The sequence below is a fragment of the Aricia agestis genome, chromosome 17, assembly GCF_905147365.1.
Source record: "Aricia agestis chromosome 17, ilAriAges1.1, whole genome shotgun sequence".
In the NCBI taxonomy this organism is placed as follows: Eukaryota; Metazoa; Arthropoda; class Insecta; order Lepidoptera; family Lycaenidae; genus Aricia; species Aricia agestis.
The window spans coordinates 7,537,981-7,563,132 of NC_056422.1; the positions used below are offsets into that span (position 1 = coordinate 7,537,981).

Sequence of the window (25,152 nt, forward strand, 5' to 3'; positions counted from 1 at the left end):
AATTAGAGTTATTTAATTCCATCGAGCCGGCTCGATGCGAGCCTTCGAGCTGTGAGTTTTGCGGTCCGCACGGTAATTCTTACTCGATTTGGAGTACAACACTAGTGAGTACTTAGCATTAGAGGCATTTATAGTAAAACATTGCTCCTTCTGCATACATTTTTACAGGAGTTCTTTGATATCACTAAGTTTATCTTTTGGAGGAGATGTTGAATAGTGCCTTTCATTTTTTAACCCCCGACAAAAAAGAGGGGTGTTATAAGTTTGACGTGTCTGTCTGTCTGTCTGTCCGTGGCATCGTAGCATCCAAACGGATGGACCGATTTTGATCTAGTTTTTTTTATTTGAAAGCTGACATGATCGAGAGTGTTCATAGCTATAATTCATCATCATCAGCCTGCTCAGTGCTGGACAGTCAGGGTTTATCTGGTTCATGAAAGGCCGTTAGCAACTTGTATTCGTTTGATGGGTTTTATATTTCATTCTAGTTCATGACATTTGTGAATATGCAATATACGTAAACACATATTAATCGAAAGTTGACCAGGTGCTGCAGTGTCACCTGGTAATCAATAGGATATCCAACTCCTCGCCAACTTAGAGCAGAGGTTTCGTGTTTGGGCTCATTTTAATTGCGACAACCAGTAAGAAGTAGATAGACAGTAAATATTTACATGCTGCTGCTGCAGCATCACCTGGATTCTATAGGAACCGAGCTTCGTATGAACCCAAAGTGGAGGTTTCATGTTTGGGTTCATATTGACGGCCTTATCGAAAAGGACATTGATAGATGGTAAATACGTTGATAGGAATTGTTCTGCACTATAACCAACACAAGTTTAAAAAGTATGAAATAAAATTAAATTAAGAAATTTAAAAAAACCCCCGCCAAACAACTTCAAAAAGTAATAAAATAATATTTACTGCCTTTAAGTTCAAATAATTCCTAACTTGTGTAAAGTAATATTTTAGTCCATAATTGTGGTCAAGGTGTGTCGGGGGACCGCTAATGTAGATGTTTAATTTCACATAACAAGTTTAAGGATCAATTCACAGCGATCTGAATCGGGATAGGTAATCAGCGACTTGGCGGTTGTAGGGTGTAGTGTACTTGGCGGTCCCCCGACCCACCTTGACAACAATTATGGACTAAAATATTACTTTACACAAGTTAGGAATTATTTGAACTTAAAGGCAGCAAATATTATTTCATTACTACTTACTTTTTAAAGTTGTTTGGCGGGGGTTTTTTTAAATTTCTTAATTTAATTTTATCGTTTAATAATTTTGTTTTGGTTTGAAACGAAGGCAATCGAAAGTAGTATTTATTTTTACTCTATCTTGAAGTCTATAACTACTACAAATGTTTGATAAAAACAATAATTATTTTAACTAAACAACATTATAGAATATTTGAACTAAAATTCAGCAAAAAAAAATATCCATGGCATGCTAACTTATTCTTTCCTTGCCCGGACTAAATTATAACCTAACTAATTATAAGACTTGTAGTATGGCATATTAAAAACAAATATGAGCGCAAGTAATAGACCAATATCATTGTAATAACACATTGCGTGTGACTACACACGACTATTGTCGAGTCGTGCTAAAAGAAACGACTATTGTTAGGGTGTTTGCACATAAGTAAAGAAAATAAAAAGTACAACGTGGAATTTATATTACTTTATGTCGGGTTAAGTAGCATTATTTGGTAGATACCTCTGTGGCTCAGTGGTGAGCGCGTTGGTAGCTCATGCCGGGGGTCGCGGGTTCGAATCCCGCCGACGGAACAAAAAGTTTTCAATGTTCCTGGGTCATGGATGTGTATTAAATATGTGTATCATGTAATAAAAATCTTAAATATATGTAATATAATAATAGCTCCCACACCGTTTTCGGTGACGGTGGCCGATTTCATTGAAACCAGGCCAGCTACGCAGGAGTAATTTTTATAGTGCCCAAGTGTGTGCGCAGTACACAAGAGCCCTCTCTATTCCTTTACTCTCATAACCCAGTGGGACGGAAGACCGACACGACTGGCGAGAGACTTTTTACATGCCCATCCGACGCATGGATCATCTTACTTGTCAGACAATCAGGTGATCAGCCTGCATTGTCCTAACGAAACTTGGAAATAACATGTTTCCAACGTGGGAATCGAACCCACGACCTCCGAGTCAATGTATAGTATAAAAAGTATTAAATATATTTCCGTTGTCTGGTACCCGTAACACAAATCCTTCAGGTACTTACCATGGGGCCAGACTGACGTGGTGTGAAGCGTCCATAGATATATAAAAAAAATTTATAGCTGGCTATGCGTATTGAAGTATGAAAAATTTAGATAAATAATAAAAGTCGTGCATAATATAAAATATCTACTGTAAGTATGTTTACTTGAATTGACTGTAATAATAATTGTTTGAAAAAAACATTTGTTCTCATTTTATAAATATGGTTCTAACTAGAATCTTCTGTCATATTTTTATGAAATCATAAAGTCTATCTTTAATAATAATGTGTACGAGCCTTACGATCATTGAACTCTTTTCCTTATAAGTCTGCGCGCACCTTAACCTTACAAAAACCTACTACGCGTTGCAATAATTACAGTGGGGTGTAGTGATTGTTTCTGGCGGGTGACCTGACGTGACATTTGATCTGACGTGGGCGGCGGTGGGCGGGCGGCAGCACTTGCTGACATCTTAATCTAGAACTTTTGTCAATGTGTCATCATCTTTATACGAATGAAGTTGATAACAAAAAGTTGATGACGCGAATCTATATCTTAAGCCTAGTGGCTATAAGTTTCATTTTGCACTCACATTGGTCTAACGACCCATACCGCCGCTGATTTTTACCCATATCAGCTAGGTCATAAAGTGGCATTTTATTTATAATATTATATTATAGTCGCCTTAACAGAACGTATATTGAAGTATTAAATAAATTAAAATATTATTTTTAGTTTACTACTTAAAAATTATTTTGTATCTGCAACTGACTTAAAAGACGGAAGAATTTTTCAATATTAGAAAGAAGTATTTTTCAATATTATCTGTATATTTTTAAATCTAAAGTATCCAATTTAAAGGCTAACGACCTACCTTTGTTCTTTTAAAGTGTTTCAGCTAATCAATATAAAATATAAATGAGTTTAATATTAATATTTAATAATGTTAACAAAATTAGTTTTATGACTACCTCTGTGGCTCAGTTGGTGGGCTGTCGGTAGCTCAAGCCGGGGGTCGCGGGTTCGAATCCCGCCGACGGAACAAAAAGTTTTCAAAGTTGGGTCATGGATGTTTATTAAATATGTGTATCATATAATAAAAATCTTAAATATATGTATAGTATGAAAGTATTAAATATATTTCCGTTGTTTGGTACCCGTAACACGAGTTTATCAGATACTTAGCACGGGGTCAGACTGACGTGGTGTGAAGTGTCCATAGATATTATTATATTATTATTAAACTAATTTACTAACGAGTACTCCTTCAATAATCTTGCAATGCGCTTAATTATTGTTAGTTCGACAAGACAAGTATTAATAAAAAACATATTTATATAATGTAATGTATATATTATATTCTAATATTGCAATATTTAGCAGAACTCTATTTATATTAAGAACAAAATATTATCAGGATGTTTCAAGTTAATCCTTGCCCTCTGTGAGTTAAGAATGGACGCCATTACATACAGATCCAATGACTATAAACCTGTAATGCTCGTCATTAATCCTTTTACGGTTAAATAAAGTCCTACTAGGGTATAGGCATATGGTGCTGGCATAGGATATCTTACTATTGGTAGAAAACAGTTATTAGCACCATTCACCCTAAATTATCCCTTTAAATAAAACTTTTTAATCCTTAAAATTCTTACTCCAAAAGAATAGATTGTGGCAAATGTAAGCTACTTATATAGTTTATATTGACTCAATGTCAAGTAAAAACTGCATCAGATTCAGTGTTATTTAATATTTTAACATAACGACAGTGTTTTGCTCGATAAGTTCACGATATTTAAACGATATAGAGGTCAATTTTGATACACAAAGTCTATTTTATATTTTTTTATGGAAGAAAACTGGATCAATTGGGAGAAGAAATCTTCAAACGATTTGACACACACGCAACAGTTTAATGGCTGCTAGTGTGGTTACACAAATAATAATAAAATAAAAAAACATAGAGTCACTATACTAATAACTTAATATAATAAGTAATAACAAAGTTTCTACAAATATTTCTGAGTCAACCCTTAATAAAATCGTTATTCCAAAGTTTATAATAATTCTTAAGTATAAGGAATGTATTATAAAAATATATTCAATCGAAGCAGATGTAATCGATATTCTTTTGTCTTTAACCAAAAAGTGAGTGACTCACTCGATTTATCGAGTTTCATATTCGGGTAAGACTTTGAGCCATATTTGGGATTACAATTTTAAAGAGCAAAAAGAACCGGAAAGATGATGCACATTTTTCCGGGATAAAAAGTATCCGTATCCTATTATTATAGTCCATATCAAACAGCAACATTGTTTCAGTGGTTTGGGCGTGAAGAGGTAATAGACAGACACACTTTTGCGTTTATAATTTTAGTACGGATATCATAATATGACATAACAAATCCGGTCAATATTTATTCGTAGAGTAGACAGCCCTGAACATCGTACTTTATAGTTTATGGTATCACTGAAAACGCACGTCGATAAAATCGAAATCACGACTACATTCTAAACTCTAAACGCACACGTAACTTTACCCTGTTCGGATATATTTTAACCCCGACACGTTCTTATGATTAGGATATAAGAGTTATTTTCGTAGAAGCCAAAAGGTAAAATAACTAGGAATGCACCATACTAAACGTTTCATATTAATTTTGTACGTACGTGATTTTCGTTTTGTACTTCATAGAGCTTTGAATCGTAATCTAATGGTTAATACTAAAAAGATGTCTGGAAATATCATGGAAATATTATCAATATCATCTTTATAACATTTACATACTATGTTCGTTTCAGTTTCTTCTGTTACTATTGCTAACACAAAAAAGGGAAGAAAATAAAACTTTAATTAAAAAATTATACCGCATGTACAAAATGTCATCTGATGGCTTATAGTCTACGAATAATAAAAACTAAGGAAAAGTAACTCCGTCAAAAAACATGCTCCACAATACTTGTCAAAAAAGTGTACCTTAGGTACACATTTCGATACATTTGCAATATTTAGGTGACCTTGAGCGGTACTAGGCTGACGTTACATGAGTAAAGATGGGCGGGTGGGTAAAAATCGGGTAGGTAAAAATTGGTAAAAATTGGTGGAATAGGTAAAAATTAAAAAATACCCATTCTTACCCGGTATAAATTAAAAATACCGGGTAAATATTGACGAGTCTTTAAATATATGTAAAACATTACTTTATTGGCTAAACCCTTAATATTGCGATTTACTATGTAAAATTTTAAGTTATAAAACTCAAAATTTTAATTTAATATTAAAAATAACAAACAACAGATTAAAAAAAGGCACAATAAAGAAAAAATTTAATCATTATAATTAATAATAATTAATAATAATTATTATAATTTTTACAACTCTTGTCGTGCACGATTTATATATTATTATGTAACACTTTTTTAATCGCTATATACAAGATTTAGTACATGTAAATAATAAGTAACAAAAATATATAGTATGTGAATATTTACTATAACAATGATTTTGAATTTCGCTTCCAAGTAATAATCTAGATAATAATGCAGGTATAAAAAATAAAATTTACGCATACTCGTGTACAGCATACATAATATAATATCTAGTCTTCATAATTTAATTAAAAAAAGAACTTAATCAAACCAATAATTATTGTGTATTTAAGTTGTATAGGACACCACTTGAATCCACCAATCACGAGCAGTGTATTTCCTCAACATCGACTACGTAAGCAATGGCCGCTCGTGATTGTCGGTGTATTTAGCGTAAACGCCATTTTTAACAGTCATTTTTATTTATCAGAAGGGTCACATTATCTGTTTTAGCTAATATTTTAGAGATATAAACTGATTTTAATTTTTACCCGGTATAAAATGAAAATGGGTGGGTAAAAATAGGTATAAATGGGTATTTACCCGAGCCTCGGGTTTTTACCGGGTAAATGCCCATCTGTTAACATGACAGATCAAAAGGAACCAAATTTAAAACGGTAATAGTATGGGAGTTACGATTCCTTAGTTTTTATTATTCGTAGCTTATAGTGGTATAAGATCATAGTGTTGTCACTTGTCGCTTAAACATTTATATTACTCCCAATGAAGGCAACCTTCCGAGATATTTCGCTAGCAGCATAGTTTCCGATCATCGGGAAAATTTAAAATCTGGCAACACTGCACCGAGGTGTCGGGAGAACAATGATGGAGGAGAGAGTTGCCTGCTCTTCCGGCCCATTAGCATTGAATGGCGGCGCGTACACGCGTCATCGAGCCCACTCAGCCCGAACTGGTATCAGAGAAGTTGATTCATAGGCAGATGGCGGACCTACATAGTTTGGTCGGATTATGTCAAACCCAGCCGACAGATTGCAACTTATATTGAATTTACATAATTCGACCAAATGATGTAGATTCGTCAACAATGAATCATTTTTTTCGATGGTACATTGTCCCTGTACCCTACCGATTTAAAGTAATGGCCGCCTGGAACTATTCTATAGATGTTCAACGGCTCCAGGCATCTTTGTCCCGCGATGTCAGCCCATATTAATGGCGCTGATGCAATCGGACCAATTAAATGTAACGTAACATAAAAAGGTGAACGACCTAATTATTCACACCGAGATAAATGATATTCTTTTTATAAACGTTGGTTTTACGGACGAAACTGTCAATATAATTGGATGAGCGCCAGCAAAAATATTGATCGCCGCTGGTGCACCTGGAATAATCGATAGGATAGAATAGATCATTAATCATGCATCACTTACCGGTAATTCCAGATAGTCCTTGATGGTGTACTTGGCTGCTCCTCGCCTGATGTCCGCAAGGGCTGTGAAGTGCTCGTCCCGGCGCGCTTTCCTCCTGAGAAGGGCTCTCGCGTAGGGGTACGCCGCCATGTACTCCCCATAGGCGTCCATCAATTCACCCATGAACAATTGCTTCAACAGTATCATGCTTTCACCCGCGTCACCGCTCGGTGGGGGTGGCAGCTCACGACAGTTGAGTGACTTCGATATGATCTTCGGTATTAGCGAGCTGATGCCGCTGGTTGATTCACACGAGGTGTACGCCCCCGTGGAGTTGCTGGAACCGCATTTAGAGAACTGGAACGCCGATGATATTCCACTTTTGTCGCTACTCGCTGAGCTCTGACGAGTCGTGCTGGCTTTCTCGTAGAAGTCGGGGAATTGTGGCTCAGAGTGAGTTTCGGCGGATGGGGAGGTTTCGTCTTCCGCGTTATTGTAGGCGGAGTTTTTGATGCAGTCGTACAAATCCTCTATGGACTCGTACGGTGTGATGCTTCCGCACGACTCGTTCTCGACGCTTTGCAATTTTTCGTATATTTCGTCATTCTTGCGGCGAACGACCGGCGTGATGGCGGAATCCGATCGGCTTCTTTTGACGTTCGGCACCTGGTCGTAGCCGAAGTCGACGGGATTTAAAAAGTCCCACCGAACGTTGGACCACACATTATCTGTGACGTCGGCTGATATTCGGTGATCGGCGCAACATTGGCCGCCGCTTCTTATTTTGACTGTAGTGACGTTATCGTTACTCTCTATCACTGGGCTCTCGATTTCAGACTCACATCTTTCGAAGGGTATATCTACAACAATTTTACGCAAAGACGATCCAGCAGACGAAACACTCGACCTATTATCGTCCTCAATTTTGGCATCATTGACAATCGAGCATGGCTCATTCAATTCTGAATTTGTGATTTCTGATGATAAATCTAAATCATACTGAGACAGGACTCCTTCATGAACTAGCTCAGTTAAAATACTCCTGGACTCCTCGCATTTTTGTGATTCGGTATCAAATGATTCGTCTTCTTCATTATCATCTTTATCCATGTTACTTTTGATCAAACCGGAGTCAATGTATTTTCTCATTCGCTGAGTGAGAGCTTCACTAGCTTCGGAAACTGATTCTAAATAGTAAAACAGCAGATGATATTCTTCTTTTGTGATCACTGCTGCTCGTAACAGTGGTTTTCCGTACAGCTCCAATGCAGAGAATAAAGTGGCAGCTGTAACAAAAGACAAGAAAATTTTATTCAATATTATGGAATTAGTTATATGGCGCATTGCCGGAGTGTCCCGCCTTGCCACACTCACTATACCAACACTATCAGAAAATTATCAAAATGTTATTTTCAGAGCAATACAACAGCGGCAATTCATAGCTGTTGAATGTCTTTTGTCCCTATTATTATAGTACGAGTTGTGAATCAGTCCTATGGGCAATATAACCTCTGTAACATACTTGGGCGCCCCGAGCTCATCACGTATGACGTGCACGGCCACATTAGGTTTGCATACAAGTCGCTTCTACGAAAGATTACCGGACAATGGCATGCATGCGTCCCATTATTGCCAAACCGCTTTCTACAAACAACGCTAGTTTGCCAACTGAATACGCAATACTTTAACGATTGATCGTTGCGGAAAGTTATGTACTTAGACTACATAATAATAGGTAAATATTAGTTTTTAGCTTTGCTAATCCACTAAACATCTGATAAATACGCTAAGCGTAGAATTTTGGGCAACAGATTTCTAAGAATTTGGCTATAAGATATTTTATGGGTGCAAAATATCTAAAATCTTTAAATAACTCTAAATTATTATTTTTTGGGGCCTTAAATATTAAGCAACTGCCAAACAATAAGTGGTATCTTACCGTATATTTTCTCCCACGACAGAAAAACCTCTAGGTCTTTCCCATTCCATTGCGCTGGTTCATGTTCAACAACAACAACTTCTCCTTCCAGAGCCATGGCTGGTGATCTCGGTTCAACCGGAGCTTTGGATCCACCGAGGAAGAGGAGTGCCGCTGGCGGCGGTTTCAGCACTTCTGGAGGTGGTAGCGGTTCTGACAGTGGCAGTGGCAGTGGTGCCGAGAGTGGTCCAGTTGGCAGACCAGCTACGATGATTCCTGCCTCTTGCAGCGGCTGGCAGACCACCTCTGCGACTGTGTTGTTGCCCCATACCATCACCTGAAAAGATAGAATGGCACATAAGTCACTGCGTTAGTATTTAGAAGCCTTCAAACATAGATATTGTAAACAGCAGTACCTATGTAATGCAACTTTTTTTTGCATTTGGATGACATTACTGTTAAGTTTGTTTATTATTTAGTAATAAGTATGTATGTAATTTTTTTATATATTTCTCAGACTGTTTGCAACCTTCAAAATGTTAAAGTACGTATTGTTTCGACTTTACAAGTTTCTTATCCCATTTCTATTACATTGTCAATCATAACATTATCAGATTGTACTAACACTAACCGCAAAGAACACCATAGTTTTTTCATCATCTGGCGTTGAGGTCGGGTGTTAGAATCCCGCTAGGCGCATGGTAATGTGGGGTCACGTATAATCCATGGTGTCATACTCGTATTTAGTTTTTGTGGTTAATATTTGTGCTGTGTGCCTAATCTTCTAAATTATTTGATTTCGACAAATCTTTAGGCATATTTTGACAAAGTTGTAGGTTATTATCAGGTTATGGTTCTGTTTGATGGTTAAATATTTAAAATTCCGAAGCTCAAGGTCGTTTTAATATAAAATTGTCAGGGAATATTTTTTATTTATTTTATTTAACGCTCTATGTTCCAAACGAGTATGGTACAAGTTAGCTATCACAAAATTTCATATACGTTTTGGAATACATACTTATTGCAATACTTTCCATGCTATACTAATATTTTTTCTTCTTCTTTTCTTTCTCATTCTAAATATAAATGCAATTGTGTTTGTCCGTCTATCTTTTATCTCTTCACGCTTCCGTCAAACCTCCTCATTTATTGAAGTCGGTTAGGAAGTTTTGTAGAACTCTATTAAGCTCTACGAGCTATTGAAATATTTTCGTAGAAACAACAATTGGCCCAAATTCAAATCGAAAGTCCGCCAAGTATTTCCTGTACTACTCGTGTTCAAAAATAAATGTTGCACGTTGAAAAATTAATGTAATGACGTGTTGCTTAAGACTTCTTGTAACTAATCTGCTCGGAGCATCAGAAACAAAAAACTGACGGTCACCGAAGAGATATTTGTAATTTTTTCTTGGAAACGCGTACCGTTAAATTGTGATTCTACGACCTATCAGAAGGAAAGGATCGGAAAAAGAAATAAAAATTTTGATAACGTTTTGTATTTTGGAATTAATAAGACTCTAGTAGACTTGTAAAAAGGGAGGTTATGTGCTGATAAAATAAAATTAAACTACCTAAGTAAATACTAGAAGGATTTAGTTAGGTACATTAAAAGATTTCACAGAAACGTATAAGGTGCTAAATTGAAATAAAGTTTATTTGAATGTTATCAATCACAAAGTTTTATTTTATTTGGCTCTCAGTCATTTCGCTGTAACTTTAACAGCAACAATTAAAACCCATGTTCAAAGTTCAAACAATTACTCGCCAAAATTACTCAAAAAAGATGGCGGCCAAAAAACCAAAAGTTCTCGAGACATAAACAAAATAAATGACAAGACCTTGGGTTCACGAAGGCTTTGTACACTCTGTTTAGTTTTATCTCTATCAGAACTCTTATGCTGAGGATATAAGATTGACTTTTATAGAACTCAGAGGTAATTTAGCTCTGAACGATGACGTCACAGCTATGGCACGCTCCTCCGCCGCGCCCAAATCTTCCAGGATAAAAAAAAACTTAATACAAGCCCGATGTAGTTTTGTTCGTTTTGATCTGTTGCTTTAAGGATTTGATGCGATAAATATTAATAATTTAATGCTAACGTGATTGCGTTGATCAATTTTGAATCAGTTGAGGAGATTCTAAAGGTACTAAGGTTGGTAGACCTGCTTAATTTAATCGGATTATGCTTAGCCCGGAGGCTGGCAGCCCATAGACCTTAAATTAACATTGACATAACATAGCTCCACCGAATAACGTTGGTCAGTCATTTGTTTATAAATCAACTTCTCAGATAAATTAAAAAATCTTGACTGAGCATTGAAGATCATCCAAGAGTTAACAGGACAGGGATAAAATCAGTGCAGTAACTAATCAGACCAGAAACATCAAACAAGGCAAGGTTTTCGAGTAATTTGAATTGAATTCTGTATTTTCTATTACTTATCAAGAAAAACATTTTCTTCTTCTTTATCATCTCCTTTAGTTAGAAGATCAAAAATATTTGTGAGTTGTGACGAATAAATAATTAATAGAATCAAAGAAATAGATACCATATACACATGCAGATTACAAATAGACAACCTAGCCCACCTGATGGTAAGCACGATCCGTCATCATATCACAGAATCTGGTAAAATTAATCACGCTCGCCACAATAAGAAGATAATCAACAGGCTGCGTTGCTGACTTTACATCTTTTTATTTTGTGTCCCATTTATTTTTTGTTATCATCAGTCAGCGTCATTACCAGACACCAGTACCTAATATAATTGTACCTTGTAAACTTTATAGGTAAGTATTTACAATTACGTTTGCTAGCTTAAAATCACTACTTTAATTAATTTCTAAGCAATGACCAAAATATGATTTTCTTAATAAACCCTCAGGCCTCAGAAGTTTGAAAAATAATTTAATGATTTAGTCAATTGGACGCCATCTATACCTCTTTGCATTAACTACTTTGTTCCAAAAGTGCCATCTAGCAAAGCAACTCGGTACTACGTAGTAAGATTGAGTCAGAGCTTTCTACGTAGTTCCGTTAAATTGCCATAGATGGCGCAGTTCAAAAAATAGTTATTATTTTTCAGAGAACTAGAGATCGCCCAATGGTCGAAATTCGACCTTAGAACTACAACGACATTAGAACTACTACCTATATTTTGTAAATAAAATTGACTTCATCATAGTTTTTTTCAATTCTTGTCTCTGGGACTCAGCTGATCTCAGACTGGCCGATTAAGCATTGTCTAATAGTATCTAAAATTAAATAAAAAATCAATAATCCATTTTCAATTTGTCAACCTGTTGTCAAATGTCAGCAGACTTCAAAGAAGAAGAAGAACCGTACATAAAAGTGTATAATTCGTATGTATAGGCCTGTCACTCAAAAATCTGTCATTTTCCTAGTAGTAGTGTGTGTATCGTTTTATTTGTTAAAAATATATATGATAAAAGCATAATTTTAAAATAATATTAGCTCGATGCACTCCTTCACCATATAAACTATAACTGTGCGAAATTTCATGCACCTACGTTTCCCCATTTTTCGTAAAAAGGGTTACAAAGTTTTTCTCTCACGTATTAATATATAGATAAACTATTTTTTTGCTAGTAAAAATGTTTATAAATAATAATAAAATATGACCCACATGAGGAAATAGTTTTAGTATAACAACATAAAATAACAACGTGCTTTATCGTAGAAAATACAAAATTTACAAGTTGATTCAACCGGTTTTTGGCTCATAGGACACCATCCCGTTTACCTGTTCCTAGAACTCTAGTGATTCTTGGAAGGCTCGTCACAAAACACTCAATTCTATTTAACCATTACTCAACCCATTATATTATTAATATTTTGGCATAGCAGGAAACGTAACAAACATAACTTCATTATCATCATTGTGATTTGTGAACACCAGTAACTACGTTTGTTAACCCTTGCAATCTTAAGCTCTAACTTTTCGTATTTATTGGGTCTGGAAAATGAGCATTTGGTCCTCTCCTACATACAATATTATTAAGAAGAGAATCATCCTTTAAAGTTTAAATACTTGAGTAGAAAACCTTTTTGTTCTCTATCTGTCTACTCTACATAAAGCATTTATGATTGAGAACAACCATATCCTTTGTAAGTAGTACCTACTTAAGTGCTTAATTAAAATTAAAAAGTATTTTTCATAATATTATGTACACAGAGTAAAGACCTACTTGTTATTCATAATGTATTTTTATATTTACTTATGCGATTAGATATTATTGTTCTTATTTTTATTTATTAAAGACTTAAAATCTTTTTTATCATATTTTTCGAATACGAAAAATATATGTACTTACAGCCGATTCTTAGACCACCAGTCAGTGAAACAGGCCCTAAATTAACTATAGGTTATAGATGTCCTATGACCTATAAGAATCATTAGATAATTATATTATGCCAACTTTATACAGGACAAGACGTTCCGCGCGGCTTCGCCCGCGTAAATAAGATATTTCACAGATAAATTAGTCTACAAAAATCATGATCCTTCACGATTTCATCAAAATAGATTAAATAGTTTAGGGCTTAGGCGATAAACATAAAAGTTTAAGTATTCCTTGTCCTTTCCCGAGACTCAAAGTATCTCCATACCAAATTCCATCAAAATAGATTGAATAGTTTACGGGCAAATCATAAAAGTGTATTGTGCAGTAACCGTACATTTTTCCGGGACAAAATGTATCCTATGTACTTTTTCGGGACTCAAAGTATCATTTTCCCAAAATTCAGCAAAATGGGTCCAGCCGTTAACGCGTGAATCGTGATGTCGTGACCACGCGAAATATAACGTTCCGCGCGGCTTCGCCCGCGTAAATTAAATATTTCACGGGCAAATTAGTACACAAAAAATAGCCTATGATCCTTTACGTGGTCTACTCTTATCTGTGCAAAATAACAGAAACGTTGCTCCCATAGTTCGTGAGATAAGCCCTTTCAAATAATTTCCTCCATTTTTTCCACACTTTCCTCTATTTCTTCGCTCTTATTAGTTTTAGCGTGATAAAATATAACCTATAGCCTTCCTCGGTAAATGGGCTATCTAACACTGAAAGATTTTTTTAAATCGGACCAGTAGTTCCTGAGATTAGCGTGTTCAAATAAACCCTTTCAAATAATTTCCCCCGTTTTTCCACATTTTCCTCTATTTCTTCGCTCCTATTAGGTTTAGCGTGATAAAATGTAGCTTGTAGCCTTTCTCGATAACTGGGATATCTAACACTGAAATAATTTTTCAAATCGGAGCAGTTGTTTCTGAGATTAACGTGTTCAAATAAGCCCTTTCAAATAATTTCTCCCCGTTTTTTCCACATTTTCCTCTATTTCATCGCTCCTATTAGTCATAGCGTGATAAAATATAGCCTATAGCCTTTTTCGATAAATGGAATATCTAACACTGAAATAATTTTTCAAATCGGACCAGTAGTTCCTGAGATTAGCGTGTTCAAACAAACAAAAACAAACTGACAAACTCTTCCGCTTTATAATATTAGTATAGACTAGCTGTTGCCCGCGACTTCATCCGCGTCAACATAGTATAATACCAGAGATGGGTAGTCCACTAACAAATATGAAAAAAGTAAAATATAACCTCCTTTTAGGAAGTCGGTTAAAAAGTAGCCTATGTTACACCTTACTACATCAGCTATCTACCAAAAAAAGTCCCGGCAAAATAGCTCCAGCCGTTTCAGAGATTAGCCGGAACAAACAGACAGACAGACAGACATACAGACAAAAATTGTAAAAAATGTTGTTTTGGTGTATGTATCGTATATAGATTCATATGCATGTAGTAAAAAACGGTTCTTTCAATATTACAAACAGACACTCCAATTTTATTTATATGTATAGATGTATAGATAATATTATATAATATAAAATATTATTAGTATATTAATTATTACAGAGTATTAGTATAGATATAACAAAACAAACTAATAATACTATAGGATGTGTATAATTGTGTATGTGTCCCTTATATGGAGAAAATATGACTGTTAAATAGTTTAACACATTCAATGCCACCACATTTCTTATCTTAATTTGTTATACAATTTTAGTGCACTTATTGTGACATGGTGGATTAGTGAAAAGTGATGAATTTTAAATCACCTATTGGGACCTACTTTATGGTGTACCTATAAATAGCACATTGTATTGACAATTGTCAATATTTATAGTGCTTGTGCTACCTGCCGTCATGCTTTAAAAAGCTGCAATACGTATAGTGCGTCAAGAAAGTGAACAAATTAAAAAGTGGCAACATCGTAGTGTCATTCCTTTCAAATCAATCTAAGGAAGAAGGGGTGACACTACGATGTTGCCACTTTTTAATTTCTTCACTTTCTTGACGCACTAGTAACAGAAGCACTGGGTATGTTAACATTAACAAACCCAGTGCTTGTGCTGTTTTATGTAATTTATTATACAGGGTGTAAAAAAAATAAGTGATAATACTTTAGGGTGTGTACGTGTTCTTTGTAGAGAGTTCACTGTTAAAGTAGCAGCGCTGAAAGACCAACATTTTTTTTCACTTTTGTATGTGGAACTTGTGACGCTCCGGCCCTTGCCCATACAAAAGTGAAAAAAAAATTCGTCTTTCAGAGCTGCTACTTTCACAGTGAACTCTCTACAAGGAACACGTACACACCCTAAAGTGTTATCACTTATTTTTGTTAGACACTGTATATAAGTATCTTTTTTGTTCAAATTATTTTAATTGTATTTTTTATTGTGAACAGAAATAATAATCTTTATTTCTCTTCACAATAAAACATACAATATATTTTATTATTCGCATTAAAAATTTAGTAAATTGACCAAACAATATAAAAGGTTCAGAACATTACATAATAAATTATTTTCGATGACATAAAAAATATTAGATCATGATTCCATGGAACCACTTAAGAATTCATTAGCTTACGGCACAAAGTTTATGCTCTGAGCGTTTCGGTGAAAAACACTCTCTTATCATTGAGATATTGATGAAAAATGGAGAGCACGCCCGGCGTGCTCGCGGCATGGAGATAAAGATTAGTGTGGACACGCTAGGTGTGTTAGTGGCACTGAATGTGTTAAACACTGCAAAAGCAAATTTTATGTGATTTCCATTAGCAAGCGTCCGCACCAGGGGAAATTCATGATGCCGAGTCATGAATTTGCCCATACAAAAGTTACAAAAAAGATATCATTTTTCAGGTCTGATACTTTTACAGTGAACATATAATAGAGGACCTATGCACATCCATATTGTGTATAAGTTATAACTTTGTTTTGTTACAGCCTATATAGATTCAATATGGTTCCGATGCAGTCTCGTCAAACACAAACCACAAAATCAATCGGTTGATCCATAATATGAGAATTAATAAAAACTTCATATTAACTATATCGATATTTTTTTATTATTCAGTGACATCTCTAGTAAAATCCGCCATTTTTAGTTTACTTTTGAAAGCAGGCATCTTTCACAATAGACATAAGTACCAGTAGTTCGACTGCAAAGAAACGGACAGGTTTCAATATCTGTCAAATTCGTCGGGTTTCACTAGGATTATGAACGGAATGTGCCTCGCGCTGGCTGATTTTAATTTATTTTTAAATATTTAAAATAAATATTTCAAAATTGGATTCTGACAATTTTGATCGCATGTGCCAAAACACAAACAACAATACGACCAAAGAGGAACACGTCCAGCGAATATGTCATAGTTTTAAATTCGTAGGTAACAATTTAACAACCCTAGCGATGATTTTCGTCATAAGACGTCAAATTTAAAAATTTCAACATCAGTTCTAAGTTCTAAGTCGGCATACTCTATAATTCTGTCTACTCTGCGTCTTTCGTGGTCATTTCGTGTCCATATAGCTTCTTATGTCGATGGTATTTACATATAAATCCGGGCCCTAAGAATTATACTAATCCGGACTAGATCGGAGTTATGTGGGATTTAATAGTAGAATCGCGGGGTACCAAACTACCAACTACTTTCCTTGTTCCGCTTGGCAGGCCGGTCGTCACATATTATAAAAATATACTATTATGAAAAGAAAGTTACGTGTATCGGAGCATGAAAACCGTCACGAATTTAACCAGCACCGAAATAGAGGAAAATGTCACGTAACAGACTAAACAATGGAGGAAATTCGACGAGCCGCCGCGCTGCCAGAAATAGTAATCAATATTGAAATAATATATTCATAATAATAATATAGGTAACTAGCCGTGTCGGCAAACGTTTCTTTGCCATATAAAGTAGGTATTTCGCCCGTATTATTTTATTGAAGTGACTAAATACGTATGTCACCATGGCAACGTTCATCGCTATCCCGTCGCACAATCAATGGTCGCCGTCAGTCTCGAGTTGTAATAATTTACTATTATTTATTCAACAAATGCACTTATTAATATAAAAGTACCCAGTATTCGATTCTCAGACCCACTGAATATGCATATAAAATTTGGTTAAAATCAGTAAAGCCGTTTCGGAGGAGTACGCGGCCTAACATTGTGACACGAGAATTTTATATAATATAAGATTATAATTAGAATACACTTTAATGAGACAATAACTTTGCTTACACTAGAATCTAGTGTATAAATCTAGTGACTAGATTATCCGGCGGCTTTAATTATATAAATAAGGAATAACGCGGGAAACGCAAATTTTTCGCAAAAAAGTAGCCTATAATAATATGTCCATCACGGAGAAGAAGGTAGAAATAAGAAGGTCTACTCTACATCTGTGCCAAGTCGGTCCAGTAGATAGTAGATACCAAGCAATATCAAGAACTCCATTTTAATAGCTTACATTTTGAAATTAAGTAAGTAAGTGAAAAGTTGAGTCACTACATAATATCTTACTCATAAGTCGTATTATTTAAAAGAGTTACATAAAAACAAATCTCCTTGACGTGCACTAATGGGGACAAAACACAGATCGATGACAAAAGTTAAAATTGGGTTTATTTGACTAGTCGAAAGTAAATATGACAGAACAGATGTGCACGCTGGTCGCTGACACACTTTCTACAAAACGCTCAAATTAATCACACATGAACAATATACTGAATTTCGGGTTGTAGCACAGATTACTAAATAGTTGATATATTTTAATATTCTATTCACTTTCGAATGCCACTCTCGATCTCGTTAGAGGTTAATAAATTCTAACGAAAACACACGATTTGGATGTTGATAATATTATGTACCAATTTAACTTAATTCTTAAAGATTAATCAAGTTACAGGATGTATTAAATCCTAAATGTGCCACTCTCAGAGGATAAGGATAGCTTTGTTCTAATAAATATTTTAAAAACTCTACGTAATGAATAATGATTCATGAATAAATAATGATAAGCTCAAATTCGTCAAGCTATTTAAGCTATAGAGTCAGGACTCTCGAAGTAAAAATACATGCATACACTAAAAAAGCATAACACCCCTTTTGCATTTGGGTAAAAAGGAGTAGGTAATGTGTAGTAAGCATACATTATTATTGTCTTTATTGCTTAACCATCGGTTAGGGCTTCGGTCCCGCTGCGTGGATGCCTCAATAGTCAATATGTTGATTGTGATTGACAACATGACAGACTTGTTAATTTGTATGTATGTTGTTGAGGTGTCAGACAATGACGGATGGACTTTGGATGGTGTCAATATATTGTAGACTCGTCAATTATTATTGTTATTGGTATCACCTGGTTGTAATATACCTGAGGAAAACAATGGAAAAATTTCTTAAGGCGATGCCTTGATAATTTGATAAATTTGAGCGATATCGATTTTTCTCGGCAATGATTAAAACTAAGAAATTAAAGTTCATTGTCAGTATTCATCATGTCTTTGTCTTTGAATTACTCATAGCATAACACGATTGATGGTCAACTTTTAAAACATAGAATAATCAATCAAAATGACCTCTGTAAAAAAGTGATTCCTATTTTGCCAACAGAGGAGAGTGATTTAAGCTTCCAAAATATGTACATAAATTGGTTCAAGCATACACTTTAATTTGCCCATATGAAATGTATTTATAGTTTTTAAATTACGCGACAAAAACCATTTTGTCGCTTACGCCCTTTCCATTTGTTGCTGTTCCATTGCTTGTTTTGCAATTTGCAAACAAGAAATCTAAAACATATCCAACACGATTTTTAACTTTAACGCGGCGTCAACTAATTGTTGTTATAAAGTTAATCTAAAGGTTAACTGAGATAATATGCGTATATCGGACCCAAATAACAAATAGGGAATATTACTCGTAGGGCGGAGCAGAGGGCGCTACGCTAGCACATTCACACGTCATGTGACATGTTGCACACGCCGTATCAGAATAATGACAGAAATGTGGTCAAACGTCGAACAAAACTTTTTGTTTACTGTCAATCCTGGTGCTGCATTCTAGCGTGAAAACATTGCAGTAATATATCCTGTTGATGAATCTTCTGGTAGTAGAACAACATCAGCGAGTTGTCTGTAACCTCAGCCCACCAGTGGCCACGGCCGCTGGAGAGCAGCCGAAACGTCGGGATTCGGGAATAAGAAAAGTGCGTCGTGACAAAATCCGTTAGTGATCAAAACTTAATGAATATTGATAATGTTTGTTGTTTAAACTTTAAGACCTTAAATTGTTTAAAGCAGTTAGGAAAGGCGTGGGCCCTTGCAAGGGCGTCGATACTTGCCTTAGAGGCTAGAGCCTATACTATAGCGAAGCATCTAACTCCCTTGTAATTGCAGTTTAAAGTAAAATATTTAAAAAAACTGTGTCTTTAGTGTTTCCTTATCACGGGACCACCTGTGCAGTATCCTTTTACAACGAATAAAAATTCATCGAAATCGGTTCACAATGGGCGAAGTTATGCGCGAACAAAAATAAAAAATACATAATATAGGTTACATAATACTATGCAGTCGAATCGAGAAACCTCCTTTTTGAAGTCGGTTAAAAATAAGAACATTTAGAATTTTCTAGAAAACGCTAAATAATCTTATTCGGAGTTTTCTAGAAAATTCTATAAATCTAGTCGAGGAAAAATGTATATAATTTACAACCGTGGAAACAACGTGTAAATGACTAGTTACACGACATCCACATAATTCTCATACTGTGGGTGGAACAATGTGGTTTTATTTTGCAATTTGTAATTTCAATAGGCTGATATCGATAGCTGATAACTGACACCCACAGTCGTACAAACCGTGTTTAATATTTAAATAGATGACGCCCGCAACTCCGTTGCGCCAAAATTCGTTTATCGCGAAGGAAACCGTACATTTTTCCGGGATAAAAGTATCCTGTGTCCTTGTCCCCGACTCAAAGTATTTCCATACCAAACATCAAAATCGGTTCAGACTTCAGTTTAGGCGTGAAGAGTTATGGATAATGGATATAGATGCGGCCTCTCATAGTTAGCTCATATAATGTTTAGGTAATTATTATGTAAGTAGTTTTTATTATTCGTAGATGTAGCCATTGAGTTATAACATAATAGACATAACTACCTGTCTACTCTGGTTATAAGTAGGGGAAATATGGACAAAATGACAGGGTGTTTTGTTTTTCAATCATATTTTTTTATTTAATGACATTATAATTAGTCTCAAGTCTCAACCGTTTAAAGGACCGACATGTATTCTTATAAAGGTCCTATACTTAAATTAAACAGAATAAAAAAAACCTTTTAAAGTTATCTTAGGTTCATTGACTAGCAGTAAAAATATGACTAATCACAAAAACCATTTTGTCCATATAGACTAAATGACATACACATTTTTAATAACAAAGTTCACAATAATTAAGTAAATCGTTTGAGATTCTACCTAATCCTTTAGAGTTAGAATTCAAGGTTTTGTTTATATTGAGTGCATGTCTTCTAAGCGTCGCCTGAAAAACCAAATGTTTTTGTTGTCAATTCCCATCCCATTTTTTTCCTTCCATGCTTCTATGGCCATACTCATGGATTCTTAGTTCCAATACTGCCGATTAATTTTTCTTTCGCAGTTTCGCGGCATATCCCCTTAACAAAATAGTAAATGTTAACTATCAGAAACACTGTACATGGTATGCCATTTTGTCCATTTTATTTGTATGCCATTTTGTCCAAATGTAACCAAAAACAAATAAATATCAAAATTCCATCAAATAACTAATGATTGCAATAAAGGTAATAGAAATCACTGGCTAGTGGCTACTAACATAGTTCATCGATTTTAATACAAATAATAACAAATGACATACAAATAACTAGCCAGAAAACAGGAGAAAACCATGTATGTGTTATGTGTTAAATAAACTTTTGAAGGTGAGAAACACGTTTGATCTGCTTATTGCGGTTAGATTGTTAATACGACTGCCGTCACGTGATACAATCGCAGAAACGTACCTATCTAAAACCCCCAATTTTGAAATAACGGCACTAGTTATGTCATTGTGCCCATACATGTCATTTTGTACGTATTTCCCTTCCCACGTAGGTACGTACTTATGAGTCTTATAACTCAATGTATGTAGCCATCTGCATCATCATAAAAATAAACAACAATTAGGACCTTAATCATAACTTAACTTTAATTAAGGCTTCAACAGAAATAAATTCGGTGGGAGCTTATAGTAGGCTCGGAATATTTTGGTGCGTTTTCATTCGTGAATCGTGATATTTTGCTCGTGCTAAAAACGGGATCTCAACTGAACTTTTTTTTTCTTTTTGCGCACGCACGCTCGATGCTGCGTGCGGAGTTTTTTTTTCTCCTTACCTGTTCAAAAGGATATTTCATAATGCCGATCACAAGCTGATCACATTTTTTTTCTTTTACATAATGTAAGCCTTGGAAACTATGTATTTTTACCGACTTCCAAAAAAAAGGAAGAGGTTATACGTTCGGCTGTATGAATCTTTTTTTTTTTTTGTATGTTCAACGATAACTCAGCCGTTTTTGATCCGATTTTCAAAATTCTTTTTGTGTTTTATAGGATTTAACTCGAATTTGCTACCATGTTCATAAAAGTGGTGATCTGATGATGGGATCCTGGAGGCATCGAGGGGACTCCTTGAAATTTGTATGGAAACATATAGTGATTTTAATTTTTTCTGAAACATTCGAGGTAAATGCTACCAAAAAGTAAGATTTCGCACCAGGTTATACCCTGGATCCGAAGGTACCCAACAGAACTTTTGAATCCTTATAGATACAGGTTCGGGGATTTCGGCGTTGTTTAAACAACTGAAAGCATAAGCCAACACATCAATTTATTTGATCATCATCATCAAAATCATAATTATGCCATGGGTCATCACATTATCACACAATTATTGATGCTTTTCGTGATATTTTGCATCGAAGCAGATGTTTTTGATAATTATTTCACTGTTTGTGGACCGATTTTCAAAATTCTTGTGTTGTTGTATAGGGTATAAATTATAATCTTGATTTTGTATAATAATTACGAAAGTGGTGAGCTGATGATGGGATCTATGAGCAATCGAGGGAAATCCTTGAAATTTATCAAAAGACTCATAGTGGTTAAAATGTTGTTTCTAGTAACTTAAACATATGTTACGAATAAGAGAAAGTTTATACGAAGGTGTCTCTTGGTCCAAAGACACTGAACAGAACTCCTGAACCTTTAAAGATAAAACATTTTTAAATTGCAGTATCGCTTAGATAACTGCAAGCATTTACCACAATTTCGCTTACAGTAACATAATGTGAATAGTTAACATTCGTAGTAGTTATTTACGCATAAAGCCTTATCTTGTAGATAACTAAAAAGAGTGAAATTATTATTTTTAACAAAAAATTAAAACCGACTTCCAAGGTAAAAACAATAATAATATGAACTAAAAGTATTAAATAACTCTTACTCTATATTAGTGCTTTTTTCAGAATTCGCCTAAATCTCAACTATTTCTGTACATACTACAGTCTTCATTACTTTGAAGTCGGTACCAGTCCCAAAAGCTTCAGATATTCTGACATTGACTGAACTCACGATAAAATTAGCTGGTACCGACTTCAAATAATGAAGACTATAGTATGTACAGAAATAGTTGAGATTTAGACGAATTCTGAAAAAGGCACTAATATAGAGTAAGAGTTATTTAATACTTTTTGTTCATATTATTATTGTTTTTACCTTGGAAGTCGGTTTTAATTTTTTGTTAAAAATAATTATTAGTTGCGTTATGCTTATCATAACTGTAATGTTCAGACTATATTAATGAATGTCCATCCGAATCCGCACGCAGCTACAGATTAGCGTGATTTCAGAATTTAACGTAACAAAACAGTACAGTAGGTACCAAATGCACGAAACACTAATTATTATAGGTAATTATTATGTATGATTTTTTTAAATGGTATAATAATAGTTACTTATATATATCTACGTTGTATCATAACAATGTACTCGTATCGTGTACCTACTGTGTTCCTTGATTCGTAATGATATTATGATTAATGATGTTGACGCCCCCATAATGATAGCGAATTGTTTTTCTCATCTGCTATTTTAAATTGAAATATTAATATTCAATGACTTTCAAAATAATTTAGTTCCATTAATGGCAAAATAATTACTGCGCCCATCTTCAATTTTACATTATTTTCACCAAATTCACTTTAAGTGAAGTTTAAGTTGAGATAAGAGATAAGTACATCTTAAAGACCGCAAAGGAAACGCTTAACTTTAAGGGACAATATAGCGGATAGGTAAAAAAAAATCTTTAATAGATTATGATAATTTTGTAGAGTCGAATAAAATCATTTTGGTGTCGAATGGCTAACAGCCGTATCGACATTGTACGATCCGATTCATAATTAGAAAGCAAATTAGAAATCGTTGATTGCAGTTTTCGACACTAGGGTCGTGGAAAATCGCTTCCGACCTTTGTCAACTTGCACTTTCACAAGACTGACACACTTGACTCTCATTTACATAGATATCTCATATCTGTTGTTTCAAGGTCAGTGTTTGATTGATGGTAAACTGCTTTTGTTAATTTTGTATCGCGTTATATCCATAACCAGGATAATACAGGGTGCAATTAAACCTACCTGCCAAATTTTTTTTGGAGCTTATGTAAAATTAGGTGAGTCCATTAAACCAAAAAAAAATAGGGTGCTATTTTTTTTACAATAACATATTTTATCCCAAAAAAAATCGATGTGACCGATTAGCCCTTAATCAAATTAAGCAATTGCCTAGGGCATCACGTCTGAGGGGGCATCAGAAGAGTAAAGGTTCAAAGACCGATTCTAGTTGAGATACGGATAGGGGGGCCCACAGGCTTTGCTTAGGGCATCAAGTAGTCTTAATCTGTCACTGCAAGAATGTCAATGGAAGGGCGGGGCGGGGCCGGGCCGCGCATGTGTCCATATTTTGTGGTGTTTGGTAGGATAACTTTCGGAGGCTGTTTCTCAAAATGTTAGTACTGAGTGATTATAAAAGAAGAAATACGTGTATTTTTATTTTTAACAAGGATTAATATATCCAAATTTGGCAGGAACGTTAAATTGCATCCTGTATACCTAGCGGAATAGAGAAACAAAGGCATGAGCACGAGAGATGTCACTATCAGTAACACTGCGTGGTAAAAAGAGACGTGTGATACATGACAGCAGCACTCTTTTTTTGACGTCCAGTCGGCACGTGCCGCACGTTGACAATTTAATCTCATAGAAATCATGTTTAATCATGCTTGTGTAAGTGTATACGTACACATATTTTTACACACAGATGAAATGCTGCCAAACGAAACCAATTTCGGTTTCGTTTGGCAGCTCGAGATTGTTGCTCTATTCCGCTAGGTATATTAACTTTATGGTTATATCGAAAGCAAGAATAAGAGTTAAAGCTAATATGTTATATAAATACACATAATATTATAACCATGGTCCATGACGCCCGCAACTCCGTTGCGCCAAAACTCATTTCTCGCGCGGAAACCGTACAATTTTCCGGAACAAAAAGTATCAAATGTCCTTTACCGAGACTCAAAGTATCTCCATGCCAAATTTCAGAAAAATCGCTTCAGCGGTTTGGGAGTTAAGAGGTAACAGACAGATAACAGACAGACTTTTTCGCATTTATATTATTAAGTATGGATTCTAGAAATAATTTAGAAGTCATCCATTTTGTTGAAACAAAAACCATTCCCGTGCGATGAACAAATTTTGGCGCAGCGGAGTTGCGGGCATTAACTAGTTTAT

At 35.0% G+C, this 25,152-nt stretch overlaps 1 protein-coding gene across 1 annotated transcript in view; it reads right to left on the reverse strand.

Moving 5' to 3' along the window:
- Positions 1 to 25,152, reverse strand: part of LOC121735376 — a 179,541-nt gene that overhangs the window by 107,777 nt on the left and 46,612 nt on the right. Inside the window, exons 2-3 of the mRNA XM_042126185.1 lie at positions 8,921 to 9,236; positions 7,003 to 8,267 (exon numbers count right to left, since the gene is read on the reverse strand). Coding sequence (XP_041982119.1) covers positions 7,003 to 8,267; positions 8,921 to 9,236 — 1,581 coding nt within the window. The remainder of the gene's footprint in view (positions 1 to 7,002; positions 8,268 to 8,920; positions 9,237 to 25,152) is intronic.